Genomic DNA, 23,151 nt, shown 5'->3' with positions numbered 1-23,151 from the left:
GAACTCAGGAGATTTTTAAATTTGTTACAGGGAAATCCCAACTGTCTAACAGAAAACATTCTTTAAGGAGTGTCCAGCTGAACAGCCATGCCTCCATGCATACAGAGATCCTGTGCAGCATCATCACATCATAATGATGGGATGAGTCCAGTTTCTGAACCCAGCTGCACAGGGGAGGCTGCCCAGCACTTCACTCTGAGTGATTTTTCAGAAATGTCCTAAAATAAAGCCATTATCTACAGAAATCTAATTTTTTGTAGCAGGATTTTTTTTCCCTCTTTTTTAGGCACAGAGGGCTAAAGTCAGGGCTGCACAAACTTCCTAAGCTAAGGGAATTAAAGGTGACACCCTCATTATTCTAAAACCTCAAGCCTGTTCCAGTGCCCAACCACCTCTGGGGAAAGAACCTTTTCCTGATATCCACCCTAAACCTCCCTTGCTTGTTTCAGCCCCTAGTGAGGGTGGTGTGTGAGATGCAAACACTTGCCTTGGTGTAGTGCTGGGATCACCTTGTAATTTTTAATTAACTGCTCAGCATTCCACACTGGACACTGCCCTGCCATGGAAGCACCTTGCCATAAGTTCAAAAAAACCTTTGTGGGTCTCAGAGATGCCTGGCAGGGCTCAGAACCACCTCAGTCATTTTTTAAGTACATGGATGAGCTCCAATATGATGTCTGTATGGCCATCTGATTTATGAAAAGCACTGCAAGCTTGCTGTTGGCAGCCTGGATTCTTCCAGGCATAGGATGCCAGACACTCAAAAAACCATTGGAACAAGCTCCTTAACTGCTTCTGAAAATCTAATTTTGAAAATCCCATTGGAAACCAGGCATGTGAAACATGGGAGAAGGTTGGAAAATGCCCAGCTCCATGTCTGTGGAGTTCAGGTTGTGGGGATCTTGGGACGCTGCTCATTAGAAAATAATAATAATAATAATTTTTTAAAAATCCAGTAGTAAAACAAGGTCTCTGTAGCCATTGATAAAACATGTTATTTGAGAACTCACGAAGCTGAGTAAACTACCACTGCAGACTCCTGAAATTCTAGCCTAGCCTGACAAAAATCCCTTTATTCACACAATTTACAGGAGTCACAGCAGGCAAGTCTGTCGGAGGAAAAGAGATCAGATGTTCGGGCAAACAAAAGTAGAAAGAACAAGACTGCTGAGCAAAAATATCATTTGGCTGACTAGTCTGTTTATAAAGTAGAAAATACAGCATGAAATTTAAAGTCTCTGTGTTTAACAATGCCATTATTTTAGGGGCACATTTAATTTCAAAAGAAAAACTGATTGAAAATTTGCTCGTTCCCGTTTTTGAGTTGGAACCTGGTTTCTGATTATTTGAAGGTTTCTGTACAATATATCCACTTACCCCCAAGAAAATTACCAATTCTTAAAACAAAACCTTGAACACTCACAACCTAGTTTGTGTCTTTGATGCAGGATGAACTAAAATGTTCAGACTGAAACGATTTTGGTTTTCCTGCTTCCATCCTGCGAGTATTAAATAAATCAATCCCAAACCCATCCAACAGGTCCCAACTCAATCCTTAAGCAAAGTGGGCAGGTTTTTTTCAATGTTTGTTACTTTTGAACACCCAGGTTGGTCAGGGATGGACCCCACCCAGCACAGGTGCTGAGGCACGACCCAAAACTTGGCCTTTTTACTTAAATAAAACTAAATCAGCAGTAAACGAACGGGAAATTAAACAAACAGGTGCTAACCAATTATGAAAAAAATAAAGAACCATTCACTTTGCTTGAGATGTTTTACCTTTGATCTCTCTTTTGCAGTGGATGCCTCCTCAAAATGAGCAGTGAGAGCCATCAGCAGCCCCACAAACAGATTGTTTAAGCTGAAAACCTCCGCCGTGATGGACCACTGCCATGTTAGACGAGAAAATGAAAACACCCCCGCAGCAAGGATTCCTCCAGCATATGAGCCAGAAAGCCTGCAAACACAGATAACATAAAATCTTCTTTTCCAACAAAAAAAAGAGCCTACTTTATTGTCCTTCTTTTTTAAATTTTTTTTTTTAAAAAAAAACGTACTGCAGCAGCAGCAACGAGTGCCACCCAGCACCCTGCCAAAACATTATATGGTTAAGATCTCCCTAATAATTACTCAGTTAAGGATTGCCATTGGGAAGAGCAGAGCCTGTTTGCCAGCCACCCAACACCAAAGAATCTGCTTCTTCTCGCCATGAAAACTTCCAGGATTGAATTTGCTTCAGAAATCCTGACGAGGGAAGGCCCAGAGGGTGCAGGGAGCCAGGGAGTCATGGCTTTAATGGGATACTCTGGAGGAGATGCCAGCAAGGGTGCAGCCTTCAATTCATCCAGGAGCTGAATTAAAAGTGGATTAGAGCTATTCAGGATGGACAGCATTGGCAGGGCTTTCCTGGGAGGGTTTTGGTGTCCTGGGGATTGCAGCATCCACAGTCCCAGGAGGGAGAGAGAGGTCAGGAGTGTGGGAAATGGGTGCCAGCTCCAGCAAGAGGGAGGGAGAGGGTGAAGCAGCCACAGTTGGGATGGCTGTGAGCCCAAAGCTGGCCATCTCTGGGACTCCCAGATGGGATTATGGCACATTCCCCACGGAGCTGCCCGCCCAGCTCAGCTGGATGCTGCAGCCAGCACAGGCAGCCCATGGTGGAATTCAGGAAACCCATTCCACCAGAGTGGCTCTTCCCACCCAGCTTCACTGGGAGCAGCTCTGGCTCTGCCTGTCTGGAAGCTCTCTCCTTTATTCACCCTGAAAAGACACAGTGTAGGGCATCACAACATGCTCAACCAAGCTTTATCCAAAAATACAAATAGCTGTGGCTGTGGTCAAAGCTACCTCCAGAAATTCACCGTTCTGCTGTAAGACTTAGCTAGTCTCCACCAAAAATTGGGTATTTTTCTAATTCCACCCCAGACACACACAGTTCCATTTAATCCTAACAATTCTAGCAGGCTTAAGCCAAAATAATTATAATCTACCCAACCTCTTCATCAAGCTATACATGTGATTTCCACATGAAGAAGCTCCTGACAGAACCCTCTCTACAAGGGCTCCTCTCCTTGGTTTGCCAGAGTACCTGAAGGTATCTGGAAAATAGGACTAATGATTTTTATCTCCTTTGTGCAATATTTTGAGATCTGCACCTGCAGGATGTAGCCAAAGGGTGAGAAGTATGGAGTTAACACTGGGAAAAAAGGAAACAATTCTGAGGTGTTCCAGGCCAAGCTCAAGGTGCCAGCGAGTTCCACATCAAGACTGTGGGAAAAAGTCTCAAAAAATCAACGGAATTGGGAAAAAAAACTGAAGTACCTGGAAAGGGCAGCAGGAACATGTATAATGAAAAGCCAACAGATCCCCAATACACAAATCCACTTCATGACATTCCTGTCTTGACTAAACCATTTAAACAGTTCAAACTTTTAGTTATAAAGAAACAACTCCATAAATCCCTTTGAAATTCTTGCAGGGAAATAAGGTAAAAAAAAGGTGAAACAACTTTTCCAAAAATCTTCAGAAAAGCAGCATTTTAGGCAAATGTCCCAATTATTTACCAATTCTCCTTGTCTTTCTCAGGAAAGACTCAAACATATCATGAGGGTTTAAATGAGATGAAAGAAATCCCATCCTTTTGACAAAAAGTCTCAAACCTGCGAGTCAAGTTTTATGAAGCAAGGCTTAAGCAAAAGCCATTCAACCCAAAGCTTAAAGAGTTATCCCAGCTATGTGGGACAGAGCACACCTCTGCTCACCAAGCAGAGCAGGGTCAGGAGCAAAAACTAAGCACAGCCCAGAGAGCTGTCTGTCCACAGAATCACAAAAACAACCACAGAATGGCTTAGGTGGGAAGGAAACTTAAAGATCATCCTGTTCTAACCTAAGCCATGGGCAGGTTGGATTAGTGTCCAACTTGCCCTTGGACACTTCCAGGGATCCAGGGACAGCCACAGCATCTCTGGGCACCCCATGCCAGGGCCTCACCACCCTCACAGGGAAGAATTCCTTCCAGTATCCCACCTAACCCTGCCCTCTGGCAGTGGGAAGCCCTTCCCCCTTGTCCTGTCACTCCTTTGTCCAAGTCTCTCCTCATCTCTCTTGGTGCACTTTTATGTTTTGGAAGAGTCTTTGAAGTCTCCCTGGAATCTTCTCCAGGCTGAACAACTTTCCCAGGAAACTCATGGGAAAGCCAGGCTGCTGAGCCCACTCTGGGACAGCCCATTCCATGCATGGAGCACTAAGCTCCTCCAAGTACCACAGATGTCAAAAAACCAAATGGGAAAGTGTGGCATTCTTGAAGAACATCAAGAAAACAGTTTTGGGAAGTGCAAGCTGGAGACCACAGACCTGTCTGTCCACAGAATCATAAAAACAATCATAAAATGGCTCAGCTTGGAAGGGAACTTAAAGATCATCCTGTTCCAGCCTAAGCCATGGGCAGGGACATCTTCCTCTAGACCAGGGTGCTCCAAGCCCCATCCAGCCTGGCCTTGGACACTGCCAGGGATCCAGGGGCCCACTAAGCTCCTCTAAAGAGATGTTAAAAAACCAAACAGGAACATGTTGCATTCTTGAAGAACATGAAGAAAATACCTTTGGGAAGTGCAAGCTGGAGACCAAGAGTTTTTCTGCAGGTTCTGTTACCAGCAATGGAAGTGATGGGTTTGTGATTTTTGTTGATTCAGAGGAAATCTCTCAGAAGTAGAAGCAGTCAGAGCAAGTATCTCCAGAGGAGGATGAAGAGCACCTGGCAGAAGAAATGCAACAATCCACACTGCAAAGCAGCACCAGCAGGACAAGTAGAAATGAATCCCAGGTGATTGTCAGCATGATTTTGGGATAAATTAAATCAATCCTGCCCTGCAGCTGGGGTAACATGTTTATACAGCTCATTTTGATCAACATGAGGGTCTCCATGCTCCTCTGCCTCTGCAGCCTCTTGGAATTCTCCAGCACAGAGTGACAATGTGCCACACTTCTCCTGCCTCAGAACCAAGATGACCTCAAATGACACACTGTCCAAGGAGGTAACAAAAAACCTCAGGGATGGACAGCTCAGCCACCTACACCACTTTGGACCAAAGCCCAACCTCAAGGTGGAAAAGACACTGGTGGGTGTTCAGTGGTGCAAGGCAGAGTGAGATGAAAGAACTCTCCAGAAAAGGCACAAAAACGAGAGCAAAACAGAGATGGGAAAAACTGAAAAAGCAAAGGGATGGGACAGAGCTTTGAAATTGAGGTCAAAAAGCTTAAAGCCAAATTTTCTTCCCCATCCCTGGAAATGTTCCATACCAGGTTGGGTGGGGATTGGAGCAGCCTGGTCTAGTGAAAGGTTGGAAAGGGATGAGCTTTAAGATCCTTTCCAACCCAAACCATCCTGGGATTCTGTGATTCTCTAAAAAGCATGAAAAAATTGCAAAGAAGCACAGTGCAACCTACAACTGGAGATGTATTAGGGGGGCAGAAGATAATGGCTGCCTTAATTACAGGCACAGAGAGAATTCTTGTGGTTAAAACAGAGTATTTAGTGGAAGAAGGTTAATTCAAGAGCTAAAGGAGACCTCTTATAAGTCCAGCAAGAGCTCAGCAACCCAGTGATCAATGTGGAGACAGAGGGAACAAAATCAAGAGGCCACTTCTGGTGTGGAAGTTAAGAAGTTTTCCATGGCATGTGGTCACTCATCTCACCAAAATCAACACCAGGCCTGCCACTGACAATGCAAATATTTCCTGCAGTGAAGCCCTGCTGGACAAGAAGGAACCACAGAGCCTTTGGGCTCTGCCACCCTGCCTGGAGCCCCACACTCTGCCATCTGCACTGGCTGGAGGCTTCCCAAGTGTGGCAAGGTTGGGAGAAACAAAAAACATTTGGGTTTTTTCCTGGAAATACCTTCTAGTTGCTTAACACTGTCTTTCTTTTTGACAGCACATCAGGACTGCAGAGCAGAGAGTAGCAGAGAATTATCCTCACTCAACTTCTACTCATGCTTCTGTCTTTAAACACTTTAAACACTGGTTTTATTTTTCAAATAGAGTTGAGGTACTGGAAAACATGGCAAAGACACCCAGCAGCTGAATCCCTGACTGGCCTCATGGAAAAGCAACATCTTAGGAGAGCTTTATCCCAAAATTTTGAGGAGCAGGGAGGGTAGATGGCTGCTCCCCCAAATTCAGCTTGTTTCCCCACTCTTTGGGCCCAGTATGAGAAAGAACAGCATCAGGGACAGCTCATTAAAGAAGAAAAGAATTGAAGCCCTGGTAAAATTGGGAAAGTCTTCATGACCATCATCCAAAAATGTACTCAGAAAGGACAGAAAGAGTCAGCAAAGGAGAGGTCACACACTCCTTCCTGAGAAATATTTTCCCAAGGCATCCCTAAACATAAAAGGAAAAGACTAAAAAATAAATTATTATTTTGTTTTCCTTTTGAAGCATGCAAGTGAAAGAATGTGCTGCTGGGCCTCAGCTCCAAGGATGCAGCCAGTAGGAATTTGCCTTAATCAGGACTATTTTAGCTACAAGTTTTTATTAAGGGTTTACAGGAACATTTGGGAAAACTGAAATTAAATATATTAACCTGGGCATTTTTTTCAAGTTTTTAGCTTCTCATTTGTTGGCAATCACTAAAACATGCAAGACTGCAATTTTAAAATTTAGCCTTTCCTTATAAGTTTGGTAACATTTTCCTTTAGCCAAGGTTACAAGTCATATGCCTTTAACAAAAAAACTCCACCAGCATTTTTACTTTTTATTTATAAAACAATGGTAGACATTCTATATTTAATAATTCCCCAAAATGTATTAAATGATCAGCATAAAGCTACACATGGATGGGAACTGGAATTTAATTAAAATGTTTTCGTTAAATGCAATCTTCAGTGCACTGGATTCATTAAGAAAAGTAAGATAATTGGAATGGTTTATATTTGAAGCTGATGTATTTAACACTGGCAACACCTATCTGTACCTAGTGAAATAAGCTGATTATTTCTGCCTTCTTTTTCCTCCAAAACTTTACAGGCAGAAGATCTTAGCCTTACATCTTTCATTTATTTTTTTTTTAGGCACTAGAATAAGAAAAACTCTCTTGACTTTTAAAATCTCCACTAATTAACTAAATAATGGATTTTTTTTTTAAATTTCTGTCTGTCCCTGCACCTGCAGATGATGATCCTGATGTCAGTAGTTCCCTGTTCCCTTCCACAGACTTCAGGTACATCACCACCAACCCGTCTCTTCGCAGCAGCAAAGATACATTCCTTCAATGTATTTGTATTTCAAGGCAGTGCATTAAAGAGTTAACATTTCGAATTTAAAAGGTTTTGCTTGTTAATCAATCAATTTTAAAAAAACCTATTTTTTTGATGAGGCTAAACAGAAAGGGACACAGAAGACTCAACACCCAAGCTTCCCACTGATAAATTTTAAGCGTGCATGAGCATCGCCGCTGAAATAGAAGAATTATTTAAAAATTAAAATCCAAACAGGAGTTTAGGGCTTAAGTAACAATAATTATCCCCCAAAACCCCAATCCCTCTGGGTTTGCCTGCCTCTTAGCCACAAACACTCCATGACAAAAGGCAGTTTCTCTTGCTCTCAGCGCTGAAGAGCCAGCTCAGGTACTACAGGGAATAGCAAACCAGATTTTATTCTTCCTCAAGGACCTGGAGCTCAATAGCCACTTAAGCCCTGCCCGCAGCAGGAGGAGGAGGAAGGAGAGCAGGGCTTGGCTCATCTCTCCTGGTTGAGTCCTATGGTCACAAGGAGCAAAGGGAAAAGAGACCGAGCAAAGAAGCAGAGCCACCATAAAATAAAACCAAACCAGTCTGGTCACAACCAGCTGCTGTCCTTGGTGTGAAACAGGACTTCAGCATCCCACAGCTCCAGCATTCCCACAGATCCATGATTTCTGGGATGGGGGTGAGCAGGCAGCACCCTCACTTCCCACCACATGCACGGAATGCCTCACACCCAGCCAGGGACTGCCACCCCTTCCTGACTCTTCTTTCTTGCAGTTATTTTGTTTAAACACCACAGTTTGGACAGGGGATGGTCCAGGGTGGTTAAGGAGTGCTGAGCCAGTGAGGATTTTGGCAAAGGGGAGCTGGTCCTTGTATCCTCTCACACATGTCCTCCTGGACTGGAGGTGTCCAGCTGGGACATCACCTCTGAAGGATATGGTCTCTGTCCATCCCTTTGGAAATGTGGACCTGGGAAGGTCACCAGCCCGTGCAAGAGGCATCTTGCACCCCATCCCTTGTGCCCTGGGGCCAAGGTGACCTTGGATCCTCTTGCTGGGAGGATCAAACTGCTCTGGGATGGCAGCAAAGACCTCTGTGGGTCCACATTGGGTCTGGACACAAGGGATGGGAAGAGCCCCCTGTGACAACTCGTCAGGGGAGCGAGGAATGAGACATCCCAACCTCACCCCTTGCATGCTCCAGGATGTCCATCACCACTGGAGCAGCCCCTTGCCAAGGAAGTTTGGTATTTAAATTCAACACCTCCATGCCAAGCTATTCCAGAGCAGCTCAACGAGTGGAACAGCTCATGACAGATCTATAAAATGCACACAGGGCTGCGCTGCTTTAAAAAATATCACCCCATACTCACACTTGAGTTGTACAAACTGTGCTTCCAGCCATTACAAATGAGAAATTCTCTCCTGGTGTCTTTGCAAGTGCAAAGGGTGTATTAGTTCAACCCATTATTTGATTCACAATCCTTGGAAAATAGATACACCTTTATCCCAGGCTCCTGTAATAACCAGCGCCTGCTTCTAGCAGCCAAAAAACCCCAACCCACAGTAGGAGCCGACTTGAGCTATTTAAATGTTTTATAAGTTGGCTTTTTTTTTTTTTTTTTGGGTAATTGCAGAAACTTTTCCTAATCTGACATTTGTTAAAACCCCTTATTAGAAATTATGCAGCCGCAGAAAAAAAAAAAAAGAAAGAAAGAAAAAAAAAAGGAGCGGGGGGGGGCAGAAAGGAAGGAGTTGAGGGGGGAAAAAATAGAATAAAATATAAAATAAAATAAAAATGAGCTGGCTTCACAATTACCAAGTCAGCCCATGCAGCCCTTCGCTATTGTACGAGTGGCATAAACCCCCCGGCGGCCTATCAGCTCCCTGGCAGGCAGGGGGCTGCTCTATTCAAAGCGAGAGATACAAGCTGCAGGGCAAAAACCTGGCAGCTCCCATCTGACCCCCCAATCCCCGGCTGGTGACAGCTCCAAGCTCCATGGCAAATTAGCCCTTCTCACATTACAATTGCAGGAGACAGATTCCATTAGCGGTATCTGAAATTGAGTGGAGAGCTGCTCCGTTATCAGACTTGACTCATAAGCGCCGCTATTAATCAGAGCTATGATAGCATTTATATATTTCAAGCTATCTGCCGCCGCTGTGATATTCTGCTACAAAGGGTTGATGGGACTTAGGGAAGGGAACAATGGAGCTTTCTGGGAAAAGCAGAGTAAATCAAGAAAGTCTGTGACTTCCGCACATTCTGAAGGGATTGCGGTTTACATAAATTTTCTCCCAATTGGAGATTGAGCTCTTCCTCATCTTACACATGGGATTTAGTTGTCACTCAATGGTAACAGCTGTGAAAAGGTGAAGCGGCCCACCGCTCAGAATATTGCCTCCGCTTTTAAAGCAATTAACCCATGAACAGGAGGATACCTGGTGATATCAAAGGGATTAAGCCAGGCAGTGCATTATTAACATTTCCTTGAACTAATTCTAACTCTGACTAGCTGTCAGAAAAGACTCTTCAGTCTTTTTAAAAAAAAAAAAAAAGAGTTTTTTTGCCCTGCTTTTTCTTCACACCCCCCCACCCTTTTCAAAATGAAGCAGAGTTACTGCAGCCTCGTGTGCCTACTTTAGAGCCAAATGCAAATGAACAGATTTGGCAGCGTCTTCAAACAGACTGAACTCAGCGCCGGTTTATTCTGGGGACAAGTGGGAAAAAAAAAATAGATATGTGATCAATTAGCCAGAGGTCACAGCAGATTTTCTGAAAGCAAGTTAGTACCTGAGTGCATTCCTTTCTTCTCTCCCTCCTAAAACTTTGTAACTACTCCTCACTAAGCACTGCTGCTTCCCAAATGCCCAAGACGTTCCTGCTGAGCTACAACAGAGATAATCTACGATAATCTGTAATCTGGAAAAATCCAAACACGCCCTCTTAGGAGATTCCTCCTTCCCCAAAGCCCAATTTTTTAATTTCCCACTCTGGTTGAGCAGGCACTGACTCCTCTCTCATCCCTCCATCCTCCCCAAATCATGTCCACAAAAAAAGGGGCCAAACTGTTCTCAGGGATGAATCCTGTTCTGGCAAACCCATGTACCCAGGGACATGGTGCATTTCCTCACTCACCAGGGGCAGAACACAACTTTTCCCAGCACTGGGCAGTTTTAAGGGAGCATCAGCCACAGGGTCCCACTGAGATGGCCATGAAGGTCACTGATACTCCTGGTCCTCCTTAGGGACCTTCCCATAAGAGCTCCAGGACACACACTCTGGGAGCCAGAAAACTCAGTGCCATCAAGAGGGTCAAGTGGCACTTCCAAAACATCCCTATGGTTTCAAAATGATGGAATCATTTTGATGATTTCATTATCCAATATGCCTAATTCTCCTTTTTGCTGGTGGTGGGAGAAGAGCAGGCTCTGGATTTTATATACACTCACAGTTCCTTGCCTGGAAAGTTTAGTAGGGAACACACACATATATATATAAAAATATATGTTTGTATAATGTATTAATACCAAAGTTAATATGATACCCAGAACAGCATACCAAAGAGATGTGAATTGCTTAATTTAATGTAACATCTTCCCTCTTTTCAACACCCTGTGTCCAACTCAGCTGAAATGAAGCTGGCAAAAACTTCCTACAAATATTTGGGCAATGACACCATCTACTCTGCTACTGCCTCTGCAATAAAACAGCTTTGTGTATTCAGAAACCCCAAAACAGCCAAACTATGAAAGGTAAAGACTGAAAAAAAAATGCACTTAGAGCAGGGGAAAGCTTCCTATTTCTCTTTGCAGCAGAGAACGCAAAGAATGCATCCCCTGTGCAGAAAATGACACTTTGGCAATCATATTATAAGAAGATAATTGGTTTACTTTGTAAACTTGCTATGCTTTGCCTCCCACAGTAAAACAAATAAATAGTTGTTTAAAGAAACAATCCTACAGCCGCACTCGCTGAGTCCTAAAAACATAAAGCATCTCCCCCCTCCTTCAAAGCAAAGATGAATTATTTGCCTTAGTTACAAGCAGTCTGAGAAAACTCTTTGTAAATGGCATTTTACAACAATTACAAGCAATTTATTAAGACTGTGCAGAGGGGGGGAAAAAATCCATACTTGTGAAGTAACTCAAAGGAGAAACGGCTCGTTCAGCGATGACAAAAAGCCTTTCTGCATCAATGTGCTGCGACATAATTTTGCTTTGAGAACAACAATCCAGGCTTAAAAAAATAATGTAATTAAGTGAGTAATATCATTTATTATAATGCATTAAAATTAACAAACAGACGTGATGCGGCGGCCGCTTCCTCTCGACCCCAGCACGGAGCATCCCGCCAGCCATCACCTGGCAAAGGAGAAATCTGCTCAAGGAATAAATTCCACCCTAATCCCACACGTGCCACAACATCCCAAACACCACAGAGGGAAGGAACTATGACTCTGCTCCTTAAGCAATAAAATCATCCCGACTTGCTGAGGAATAAACTCCGGGAAATGACTCAAACAAAAAGAATCAATGGCGAAATTAATTAATAAAAAAAAAAATTAAAAAGGGAGAGATTTACTGTATGGGGATGTTGGGAGGGAGGGAGGGAGGGAGGCACGGGGTGTGAGGGTAAACAGCAACGCTGCCCGGCTGGCGGGGAGAAAAGAAAGGTTTTAGAGGTTAAGTTCAGGTCAGACGACAAATGAAATCGTAACAACCCAACTGACATTGTATAATGTCTTCTTCACTGGATCAATAGGGCAGCGTCAGCCCCATTTCCATAGAGATGGCTTCCTCCCCGCTGGAGGGTGGCTATTGTTTGAGCAGGCAGATTTGCCACTTGAACCGTGCTGCTCCCGAAGGATGTGTACTTCATCAATTATTTGTACTCCTAACATCTACATATTTTCATATTAACATCCACGTTTTTACACAGCAAGGGGAGCAGGTGCTGATTTTGCCACTGGTAGCTCGTAGGGGTCACCCCACCAGATAATTTTATTTAAACACAAAAATAAGGGGGGATTTGATAGACCCGTTCAGTCCCTTTTGTGGGGACGGACAAGCCCGGTTTAAAACACACCACATCACCCTCAGACAGCTACAGCTTCAAGCAGACAGTGCCAGTGAACACTTTCTAATATTTTTCTTTTAAAATAAATTTTTTTAAAAGCAATAATTTTTCCTTTTTTTTTTTTTTTTGGCCAAATCAGTGTTCCAAAAAATAAATCAATTTTAAGGCGCTTGAAATGAAAAATGAAACATTGTAATTTGGAAATAAAAGTGACCTTACAATTATTTAAAAAAAAAAGAAGCAATCACTGTTAGGCTGAATAATTGATCCTGTCAGTATCTGTGAAATAATTTCTGTAAGTCTTAATAATTTTTATCATCTCTCGCTTGCACGTTTTCCGTTCCTTCATGCAAATTCTAAATTTGACAGAAGTGCCGTCTTCCAAATCCAATTAAACACCAACAAAACACCTAAACCTTCAGAAGTGCTCAAGTAATTCCCAAAATAATTCTCAAATTTAGCCTGTCATTTCTCTCCTGCATCCTTATTTCTCTAAAGGAACGATTGCACCATTTCCAAAGCACAAAGCGGGCACCCAAGGAACTGTCACACACAAACTAAAAACTGGGGAAGATATCCCAAATAACTGCAATAATAGGAATAACCATCATTAAAAAAGAAATCAGAACCAAATATAGAAAACCTTCAGCAACTCCTTGCAGGAGTTTTTAACAGAATGGAGTTGTGCTCTGATGCTGCACCGAGCGCTGTGCACGGGAGGGCAGCGCCACTTCCAGCCTCCCAAATAGGCTGTGAAATACAGGATATTAATTTAATAACGCCAACTTAATTACATGTATTACCCACCAGTGAAAGCAATCACTTTAAATGCCTACAGAAATATTTAGGAACTACTCAAGCAATTCCAGTAGGTGTGCTTTGGAGCTGATGCTACGTGCGAGGTGCTGTGCTAGAAAGCAACTCCTCTGCAGCAGAGAAAGATGGACCCTGTGGAACAAAGTTTAAGCGAGCTCAGGGCTTGCTTAATCTCAGAATCTGCCCCCCACCACCTCCCCATTTATTCCTGCTTTTATTTCTAGGTTGCTGGGAAGGTTTCCCTGAGGGGTGGCTCTGGAAATGGGTGGGGGAAAAGGGCTTTTGTCAAAATAATCCTGGTTGGGAAGTGCCCCGTCTCATCCCGGAGCGCCCCGATACATTCGCAGCCTCAAAACGTGCCCTATTTTCCCTGCAAAAGAACATCAGAAATTGTTTATACGGGTTGCCATAATCCTCTCAAATATGGGTCAGGCTGAGGTTAAGAGCAGCCAGAACTTGCACATCAAAGACGAGCAGGGTTAACAAAAACCCCACAACCACGTGAGCATCCCGATTGTTCCCTGTCCTCCCAAGGTTAGAGGTGCGGAGAGGAGGCTCCGGACATCCCCCCGCAGCCGGGAGCTGCTCCAGGGAAAGGCAGGGATGCTCTCCCTGCTCCTTGGGTACCACGGGCAGGCAACTGCCCATCCACCTCCGCCGGGAGCTGCAATTAAACCAAGTTCACGGTTTCCCGATAGGTGAAGCTCATCCTGTTAATTTAAACAGACCATCTGCATCTTTCGAGAACGACAAACTTCATTAGTTCTGGTTAGTTAAACCGAGCGGTGATTTGTGATAATGAGCCTGAACAACCTGTCACGGCTGGGCGAGGGAAAGGGTGCACTTTTTATTATTGCTATTATTATTATTTAACAGAAAAGAAAAGGGGGAGGGGGGAATAAAAAGAGGGGGAGGCTTTTGTGCGGGAAAGAAGGTCAAATTCAGATTAAGTTGCTGTTAGGTTAATCAGAGGAACTAATTAGGGAAGGGGGGGGGGGAAATACCGGTCCGAAGGCCAGCAGGGAGTAGAGGGAGCCTTCGGGAATGTCCCGAGCTGCCAGGGAAGCACCACCAAGCCAAGGAAAAAGCATCCCCGAGCACTTTACCTGAAAACTGTGCAAAAAAGCAAAGAGGCAGCAGCTGCTCCCAGCAAGCCGCAGAGGAGATTGACTCGGAAGGCGGGGGAGCCGCCGGGCAGCCCCGTGGCCACTTTGGCCAGCAGCGTGAACAGGGGGTAGCCGGGAGGGTGGGCGACCTACGGACAGAGGGACACGGGGTTGGAAAGGGAGAAGAGACTGGGAATGGGAGTGGTGCAGCCCCGAGCAGCTCTGCTCCCTGAGCCACCCTCAGTGCCCATCCCAACCCTCAGTACCCATCCCAAATTCCCATACTCATCCCAATCCACATACCCATCCCAAATCCCCGTGCCCATCCCAAACCCTGATACCCATCCCAACCCCACCAAGATTTTTTCCTCAGTGGATCTGGCTCCACGCCTCGCCCATAATAATGAGGCGGCGAGGAAAAGGAGGTGCCACGTTTCATTAGCGTGCCTTAAAGGGCTCCTTGTTTGGGTTCACACTATATTAGGGTCATTCAAAAGGCTGTTGTTTTTTTTTTTCTCCCCCCCCCGTTATTTTTTTTTTTAAAAAAAGCAGCTTCTCAACTATTTTATTGGTTAGCAAGTTGAAAGACCACACTGCTATCGGATTACCACCGCGCTGACAGTCCTAAGGTCTTGCCTAAAGGGATCATGCACCATAATAAAGTTTATTAAATAATAAAACTTATTAAAATTGTTAACCCGATTTATTTTATTCTCCCCAGCTTATACAAAATTTGGGTTGATAATAAGCCAGCTACTGTATATACAGTAAAGCCTTTGCTTTATAATTTAGTTTAATTGGATTTAAAACTTGAAGTAAATTGTCGCGTGCTGTACTTATAAGTTAGTAAAAACTGTGGTTTGAAAATAAATTAATCTACTTTACTCCATGCTTAATTAAACTTCCTTAATTCCTAAAACTGTTAATGAGAGCATTGATTAAACAATAAAACTAATACTTACTCCAAGCTCATATGCGGCTGTGATCAGCTCCCCTGTGAAAAAATAATGTAAAACCAATAATTACTATTAGGAAATGACACTCCTCCAAAGTTTTCAAAATCCAAATGCTTGCATTGGGGTTTTGCATTAATTTGACTGGATAAAACTGTAAATCTGTGGAGATTTAACAGCATGAAATTTTCTAAGAATATTTTCTCCCTCTGATGTCATTGCACAAAATATCTTTTGTATGTTTTTCGTGAGACTTTTATGAACAGATAAATGAAAATATAGGTAGGCTCGGGCAAAGAATGGCCTGAGACATTAAAAATGCAGACATTTGTGCGTGTGTATTTTTAATTTAAAACCATCTGACTCAATAACTTTCAAGCACTACATTTTGCAACGCTTAAGCTGCATTGTCTGTTCAACAACCCAGTTGTTTGTCATAAAAAAAATTATAGAAACCAACACAAAACCAGAGCTTTACAGTTTTTAAAGAGGAAAACCATAATCACTGATTGTGCAAATCTGCATCCATTTATCTGGGAAGGTTGCTCTCCCTTGATTCTAAAGCAATTCTGCTTCACAAGTAATTCTTTTACCTGTCAGTGGATGCTGCACCCAGCTCCCAATAGAAACAACACTGAGATTTTGCATTTTGTTTGTATTTTATGCCAGGACAAATAGCTGCCACAAAAAGACACACGTTAGCAGAATAGTTGGCATTTTTAGAGCACTTGACACTGGAGCATTTTGCAGCAGACTCTCCTGAGCAACATACATTGAATATATTCAATGAGCACAACGCATCCAGGGAGAAACAAAATTAAAAATTTACAGCTGGCTTTCCTTCTTTCCCTCAAATTTCATAATCCAATTTTACTGGTCCTAATAATTTTGCAAGCACCAAGGTCATGACAGCATTGTTAGATGGGAAAGACACAAATGAAGGGCACTGGTGGCTTTAAATGCTAAATTAACAATATTTTAAATTTCTGTACAGTCACATCCTCACCACACCGCGCCAAGGGAGGCAGGGGGGATTGTACAAATGGCACCTTTAAATCCTGACACCAGGATAAAGCAAAATGCAGTAAATGCTGCATTTTAAAATGAAGATTCAAGTCAACCCATTACTGCTGGTGGCAACTTTTGCAGAATTAAGCTGTTGGCTCGCAATGACTGGGGCCAAACCTGCCACTTCTGCACCAAAACCTCTCAGACATGGAGTTTCCTGCACTTGCAAACACTGGCTATTCCCATTTTAGGAAAATTTCACCCTACACTGCAAAACACCTCCCAAAAAGTGGATGCAGTGGGAAAACCATCCATCCCAACTCTGAGCCCTTCAGAGTCCAGCAGCTCCAACATTTCCAAGGCATGGTGAAGCTGGGAAGGGATAAATCCTCCTCCACACAGCAAAGGATGGTGACAATAAAAGAAACCCTAAATTTGGCACTGGGGGGGTTCCCCAGTGTGCAGCAGCTGCTGATGCCCATCACCCACCACATCCCAGGGATGCTGCTCCACTAAAATCCTCCTGGGATGCAGCAATATGTGCATCTAAAAAAGCAAAAATTTAACTTCATTCACATTGCTGTGACATTTATTTCAAAGGCAAGAATAACCCCAAAGAAACACAGCCACAAATCAACCAGGAAGCTGCAAAAATAATATAAATAAACCACTGGTGGAAGCCACCACCAAGCTTTGAAAGACAACAGCACAACTTTGCCTGGTAAGAATTAAGGAAAAAAAAAAACCAAAAAGACCTGCAAAAGATAAGCTCACAGGCTGCAGACTTGTTGAATTCCAGTGGGAAAATCAAAATAAGTAGATAACAGCCACTGCTTTGGATAAGGTTAATTCTCCACCTCCCACCCACAGACCTGAGCATCCCTTACAGCCTCCACGGGCTGGAGGAGTGAGGAGCACTGACATTAAATAACAAAACACATAGAGGAAGAACTACAGCACCCCCAATCTTGGTTTCAGTGTCCTGTGAGACAGAATGACCTGTGGCATCTGCAAGCACTGGATCAAACTGAAATGTTTAATGCTGCCTGAACTCTGATTTATACCCAGCAAGTTTGGGAGCTGATGTTTGAAACATCACAGGGAACATTTGGTTGGTTTCTCTTTTTTTTACTTTATCTGATCCTTTTTAAGCTGTTTTAACATCTGTGGATTTTTCTGAATTATAATTCCATCTCCCCCTATTATTCCCTCATTCATTTCTTTATTCTAACACTAAGTAACACAAGCAAGCTGCCAGGAGAAATACCAACTGCCTTGGACATTTTTGTATTACTGTAAACTTTGGGAACAATTAAAAATACAGATAGCTAATAAAAAAAAAAAAAAAAATTAAATTAAATTAAATTAAATTAAATTAAATTAAAATAAAATACTAGGCTCCCTGCCTGGAAGCAGATCCAGCAAATCCTTAAGCAGCTCTTCACTCACACAAGTAGCCTCAGTGCTTTTGGTGGCACAAGTTTCAGGCACATGCAAATCAAACACCTTGAGCAGGGCCATGCACAGACATTTCAGCTGAGGAACTCCACGCTCAAGCCATGAGAAACCAGGGAAATAATGCCCAAAAAAGTCCTGACACTGTGATGGGACACGATGCTGGCTGGGACAGGCACAAGGGGACAGCAGGGATGAGTCTGTGTCTGCTCAGTCCTAGTGAACACATGGAAGGCAGGCAGCAAATTTAGAAGAAAATTCAAAAAAAAAAAAGAAATAAGGAGAGATAAGGAGTGAGGTCACAGGGCTGGTCAGGGGACACTGTCCTGAGGGATTTCCTCTATCACAATTTTACACAAGGAGTTTCCTTTCCACAATAACCTGGGGAAAGTGGGGCGAACCCTTGTGCTGTTTGGCTGCTTGCTCTGTCTACTGGGATAATTCACATCAAACAAAAAAATGAAATCCCAGCATCCATCCATGACATCATCAGGAGAACTGCATCCCTCTCTGCAAAGGCTGCTCATGCTTATTTGCATCCCAGAGGGAGAATCCAGGCTCAAGCACAATTAAGAACCAGGTTCCTGTTCATGCTTCGTGCAGCATGAACAGCTCAGAGCACAGGGTGCTTTCCACAGGCAAAAAAAAAAAAAAAAGGCAAAAATTATAATAAAAAACAAAAAAGTAACAACTGTAAATATATCAACCATCACATACTAATTAATACACCCAGAAGGAGCAAACCCAGCCCTTTCAGTAACTTGGGAGCAGAACCAAAAGCCATCAGGATGCACATGGCCAGCCTGGCCAGTCTCTCTCTCTCTCTCTTTCTCTCTCTCTCTCTCTCTCTCTCTCTCCACACATCCTGAGCCTGTAAAATACATGAAACCATTAAAATGCCATTTTATTTAGAAGGAGTTTCATGCACAACTTGGATTTGAAACCACTGGTGAGCAGGAGGCACGGCATTAAGCAGAGCCACTGAACTGTTCTGGGATGACACAGAAAGAAAGTATCCTGGACACTTGTTCCATGAAATAAAAATTATCAACATATTCCCAAGAAAAACCAAGCCCTTCCATCTCCAAACCACACAGGCAAAACCAAAGTATTTTTAAAGGAAGAACAGGTTAAATCAGTAAAACCAGAGCAGGACCAATCAGGAGAACTCTGTCCCCCTGTGGGATCAGCAGCACCAAACACCAAACTTCAGACAGTCTGGCACTGCCAGGAATCTGCACTTGCACAGAGGCAGATCCAAAGATTTCCCTGCTGCACAAGCCCGGGATAGCACAGCTGGCAGGATGGCACATCTGTCCCCTAAAGCCACCAGCTGTCTCCTGCCTAAATCCTTCTCTGAAAAGCTCAAATGCAGGCAAACCATTATGGGGTGGCCCGAGGGCACCACCCCAGAGGGGTCCCTGCTGTGCTGGCCCCACTGGGCCACTGCACACCCCAGTGCAGGGTGTCCATGCTGCACCCACCTGTGGGGCCAGTGCCCCTCTGGGGAGCTTTAAATGCATCAACCCAATGGGGTGAGCACCCCAAAAGTGACTGTACTGCCCCAGTGGCTACAGGGACCTGATGGGACCAGCAACCCTATGGGGTGACAGCAATGCACCCATTCCTATAGGATGAGCATCCTTATGGGGTGACAGCAACCCCCTGCAGTGGCCCTAATGCCCCAGTCCCTGTAGGATAACAGCAGCCATACAGGGTGGCAATGAAATATCAGCCCCTATAGGATGAGCATTCCTACAGAATGACAGCCAACCTAACAGGGTGACAGCAATGCACCAGTCCCTCTGGGGTGAACAGCCCTAGAGGGGTGAGAGCCATGCACCAGTCACCCTATGGGGTGACAGCAACACACCAGCCTCTATAGGATGAGCATCCTTTTGGGGTGACAGTGAAGTACCAGCCCCTACAAGATGAGCATCCTTATGGGGTGACAATGAAGTACCAGCCCCTATAGGATGAGCATCCTTATGGGGTGACAATGAAGTATCAGCCCCTATAGGATGAGCATCCTTATGGGGTGACAGTGAAGTACCAGCCCCTACAGGATGATCATTTTAATGGGGTGACAATGAAGTACCAGCCACTATAGGATAAGCATCCTTATGGGGTGACAATGAAGTACCAGCCTCTATAGATGAGCATTTTAATGGGGTGACAATGAAGTACCAACCCCTATAGGGTGAGCATCCTTATGGGGTGACAATGAAGTACCAGCCACTATAGGATGAGCATCCTAACGGGGTGACAGTAAAGTACCAACCCCTATAGGGTGAGCATCCTAACGGGGTGACAATGAAGTACCAGCCCCTACAGGACGAGCATCCCTACGGCAGCAAGCCGATGGGGTGACAGCGACGCAGCAGTCCCTCTGGAGTGAGCAGCTCCCTGTGGTGACAACCCAGTGGGGTGACACCGACCCTCCAGGGGTGAGTGACACCAACGCGCCGGCTCCTTCGGACAGACCAACCCGACACGGGTGACACTGATGCACGAGCTCCCGTGGGGTGACAGGGGTGCCCCGGTCCCTGAGGGCTCGTCCCCCCGCCGCCCCCCGCCATGCACCAGCCGCTACGGGCCGAGGGTCCCCACCCGGTACGTTACCCGCATCCCCGCCGGGCAGGGCGGGCGGCAGCGTGGCCGTGTAGAGAGCAGCCACGGCAGCGCCCAGGGCCCCGGCGGCTCCTCCCGCCCCATTCCCGATCCCGATCCCGGTGCCGGGCCCGGGCCCGGGCCCCGCGCCCATGTGCGCCGCCACCTTCCGGGTTCGGCCGCGCGGGGCGGGCGGGCTGTGCCATCCGCCGCCCCGCGGGGGGAGCACCCCTGTCCCGATCGCCGTCTCCCTCTCCCCAAGGCGCCTTCCGGAGCTTCTCCTAATACAGATCTCAGACAGAGAACTGAGAGAGCCGCAAACCCGGTGAGGCCATTCAGCGCGGCATCCCGCTCTCTTCCATCCTCCCCCGCGGAGAGGAGTTGGTACAGCCAGAGAGGGAGTGGCGGAGGGTGAGTACGGCGGGGCGGCCGGGCGGGACCAACGCGCGCGGGGGTGGACGGGCCGAAACCACCGCGGAGATGCGGGGGGGGGAGGAGGGGACCGGTGCGCGTCCTGCCTTTGCCTTGCTCCCGGGATCGTCCCTTGTGGACGAGGTTTTTTAAGGATCAGCTCCTTCTGGCCGCTCTCAGACATATCAAAGCCCTGCTCGGACAGTGCTGGCTGCAGGCTGCACCACCACCACCACAGCCCCAGTGTGCCTATATAGAAATAATAAAGATTTAACCCCTGGATGGGCTGGCACAAGATGCTGGTGAAGGAAAAGATTGAAGGTGTCAGCGCAGGGATTATTAAAAGCGGCGATTCCCGCTGCGGGAAGCAGTTAAGGAAGGCAAATAGCATCCCGAGACCTATCGATAGAGGACTAAAACACATCCGTGGAAATCATTATGGGATTGTACGAAAGAGCGGCGAGGCCATACCTGCAGAATTGAGACAGATTAAAGAGAGGCTTTTGAATACAAATGAAAAAGGTATAGGAGAGGGTAACGAGGATAATAAACAGCCTTATGGATTAGATCTAAGTGGAGACGTTAGAAAATGAGGTTTGCATTTATTAAGGAAAAAAAAAGAGCAGGATTAAGGGCTGACATGACGGAGGGAACGTGCGTGGTGTTCCGGAGGCTGGAGCAGGGTCCCGCTGAAACAGCGGCACAAAACCCCTGGAAGATGAAACCAAGGGAGGCATCCAGGGAATTCCGGGGTCCCCAGCACAGCAGGGACATCGACCTGCAGCAGCAAGTCCGGAGAATGCCACCAAGGTGATGTGAGGGATGGAGGCCCTGTGCTGTGAGGAAGGGCCGGGAGAGCTGGGGAGGCTTTGGGGTGACCCCAGTGCGGCCTTCCAGCACCTGGAGGGGCCCCAAGGCAGCCAGAGAGGGACTTTTTACAGGAGCATGGAGAGACAGGACAAGAGGGAATGGCTTCAAACTAGAAGAGAGTAGGTTTAGATGGGATATTGGGGAGGAATTGTGCCCTGTGAGGGTGGGCAGGCCCTGGGACAGGGTGCCCAGAGAAGCTGTGGCTGCCCCTGGATCCCTGGAAGTGTAGATCCCTTGAATGTTCTTCAAGAATGCAACACATTCCTGTTTGGTTTTTTAACATCTCTTTAGAGGAGCTTAGTGGGCCCCTGGATCCCTGGAAGTGTCCAAGGCCAGGCTGGATGGGGCTTGGAGCACCCTGGTCTAGAGGAAGGTGTCCCTGCCCATGGCTTAGGCTGGAACAGGATGATCTTTAAGTTCCCTTCCAAGCTGAGCCATTTTATGATTGTTTTTATGATTCTGTGGACAGACAGGTCTGTGGTCTCCAGCTTGCACTTCCCAAAACTGTTTTCTTGATGTTCTTCAAGAATGTCACACGTTCCTGTTTGGTTTTTTGACATCTGTGGTACTTGGAGGAGCTTAGTGCTCCATGCATGGAATGGGCTGTCCCAGAGTGGGCTCAGCAGCCTGGCTTTCCCATGAGTTTCCTGGGAAAGTTGTTCAGCCTGGAGAAGATTCCAGGGAGACTTCAGAGACTCTTCCAAAACGTAAAATGCACCAAGAGAGATGAGGAGAGACTTGGACAAGAGCCTGGAGTGACAGGACAAGGGGGAATGGCTTCCCACTGCCAGAGGGCAGGGTTAGGTGGGATATTGGAAGGAATTGTTCCCTGGGAGGGTGGGGAGGCCCTGGCACAGGGTGCCCAGAGCAGCTGTGTCGGCCACCGGATCCCTGGAATTGTCAAAGGCCGGCTTGGATGGGTCTTGGAGCAACTTAGGATAGTGGAAGGTGTCTCTGCCCATGGCTTAGGGTGGAATGAGATGGGTTTTGAAGTTCCTTCCAACCCCAGCCATCCTGTTATTTTATGAATTTAGGCAAGCTCTATGCACTCAACTGGGCTGTACAGAAAAGCTGAAGTTTTGACCCACTCAGATGTCACTGGTGTTGGAGGGTGTGAGCACCACCTGGGCCCAGCAGCTGCCTCCCACCCCAAAGGGAACCTCCCAGCTCCGTGGTGACCCAGAGCTTCCAAGGACCCAACTCCTTGGCAGGATTCTGCCCTCGTTGGCTGAGCACCATCGGGGAGAGGAAAAAGACACGTTCCAATCCTCCTCCAGCCATTGGCACTATGGAAATGAGCGGGGTCATTGTTCCTGTGCCTGTTGGGGCTCCTAAAATGTAATTTTAGCAGCAAAGTGCACAGCCTGTGTGTGAAAGCAGGCTGGTGGCGAGGCTCTTTATCCGGAGCGTGGCTTTTTTCTTTGCCGTATTTTTCCTTCTTTGTGTTTCCCTTGGAAAAGGCATCCAAAGACAAATGTGAGCCGTGGCTGATTACAATTATATTGATGGGGGAGGTAGCAATTTACGGGCAAATATCGAAACGTGGAAGAATGGCTGGTAATAATAGGGTGAGGACAAACTGTTCTTTAATTGTCCTGC

At 45.7% G+C, this 23,151-nt stretch overlaps 1 protein-coding gene across 1 annotated transcript in view; it reads right to left on the bottom strand.

The window, feature by feature from the left end:
* Positions 1–20,438, bottom strand: part of TMEM260 (transmembrane protein 260) — a 32,834-nt gene extending 12,396 nt beyond the window's left edge. The window contains exons 1-4 of the mRNA XM_084207076.1: positions 20,284–20,438; positions 15,208–15,239; positions 14,246–14,394; positions 1,780–1,957 (exon numbers count right to left, since the gene is read on the bottom strand). Of these exons, the coding sequence (XP_084063202.1) occupies positions 1,780–1,957; positions 14,246–14,394; positions 15,208–15,239; positions 20,284–20,425 (501 nt within the window). The 5' untranslated portion in view covers positions 20,426–20,438. The remainder of the gene's footprint in view (positions 1–1,779; positions 1,958–14,245; positions 14,395–15,207; positions 15,240–20,283) is intronic.
* Between the last annotated feature and the right edge of the window lie 2,713 nt (positions 20,439–23,151).

The sequence above is a fragment of the Fringilla coelebs genome (assembly GCF_963513975.1).
Source record: "Fringilla coelebs genome assembly, chromosome: 6".
NCBI classification, from domain to species: domain Eukaryota; kingdom Metazoa; phylum Chordata; class Aves; order Passeriformes; family Fringillidae; genus Fringilla; species Fringilla coelebs.
This window is presented reverse-complemented; position numbering and strand designations above follow the sequence as displayed.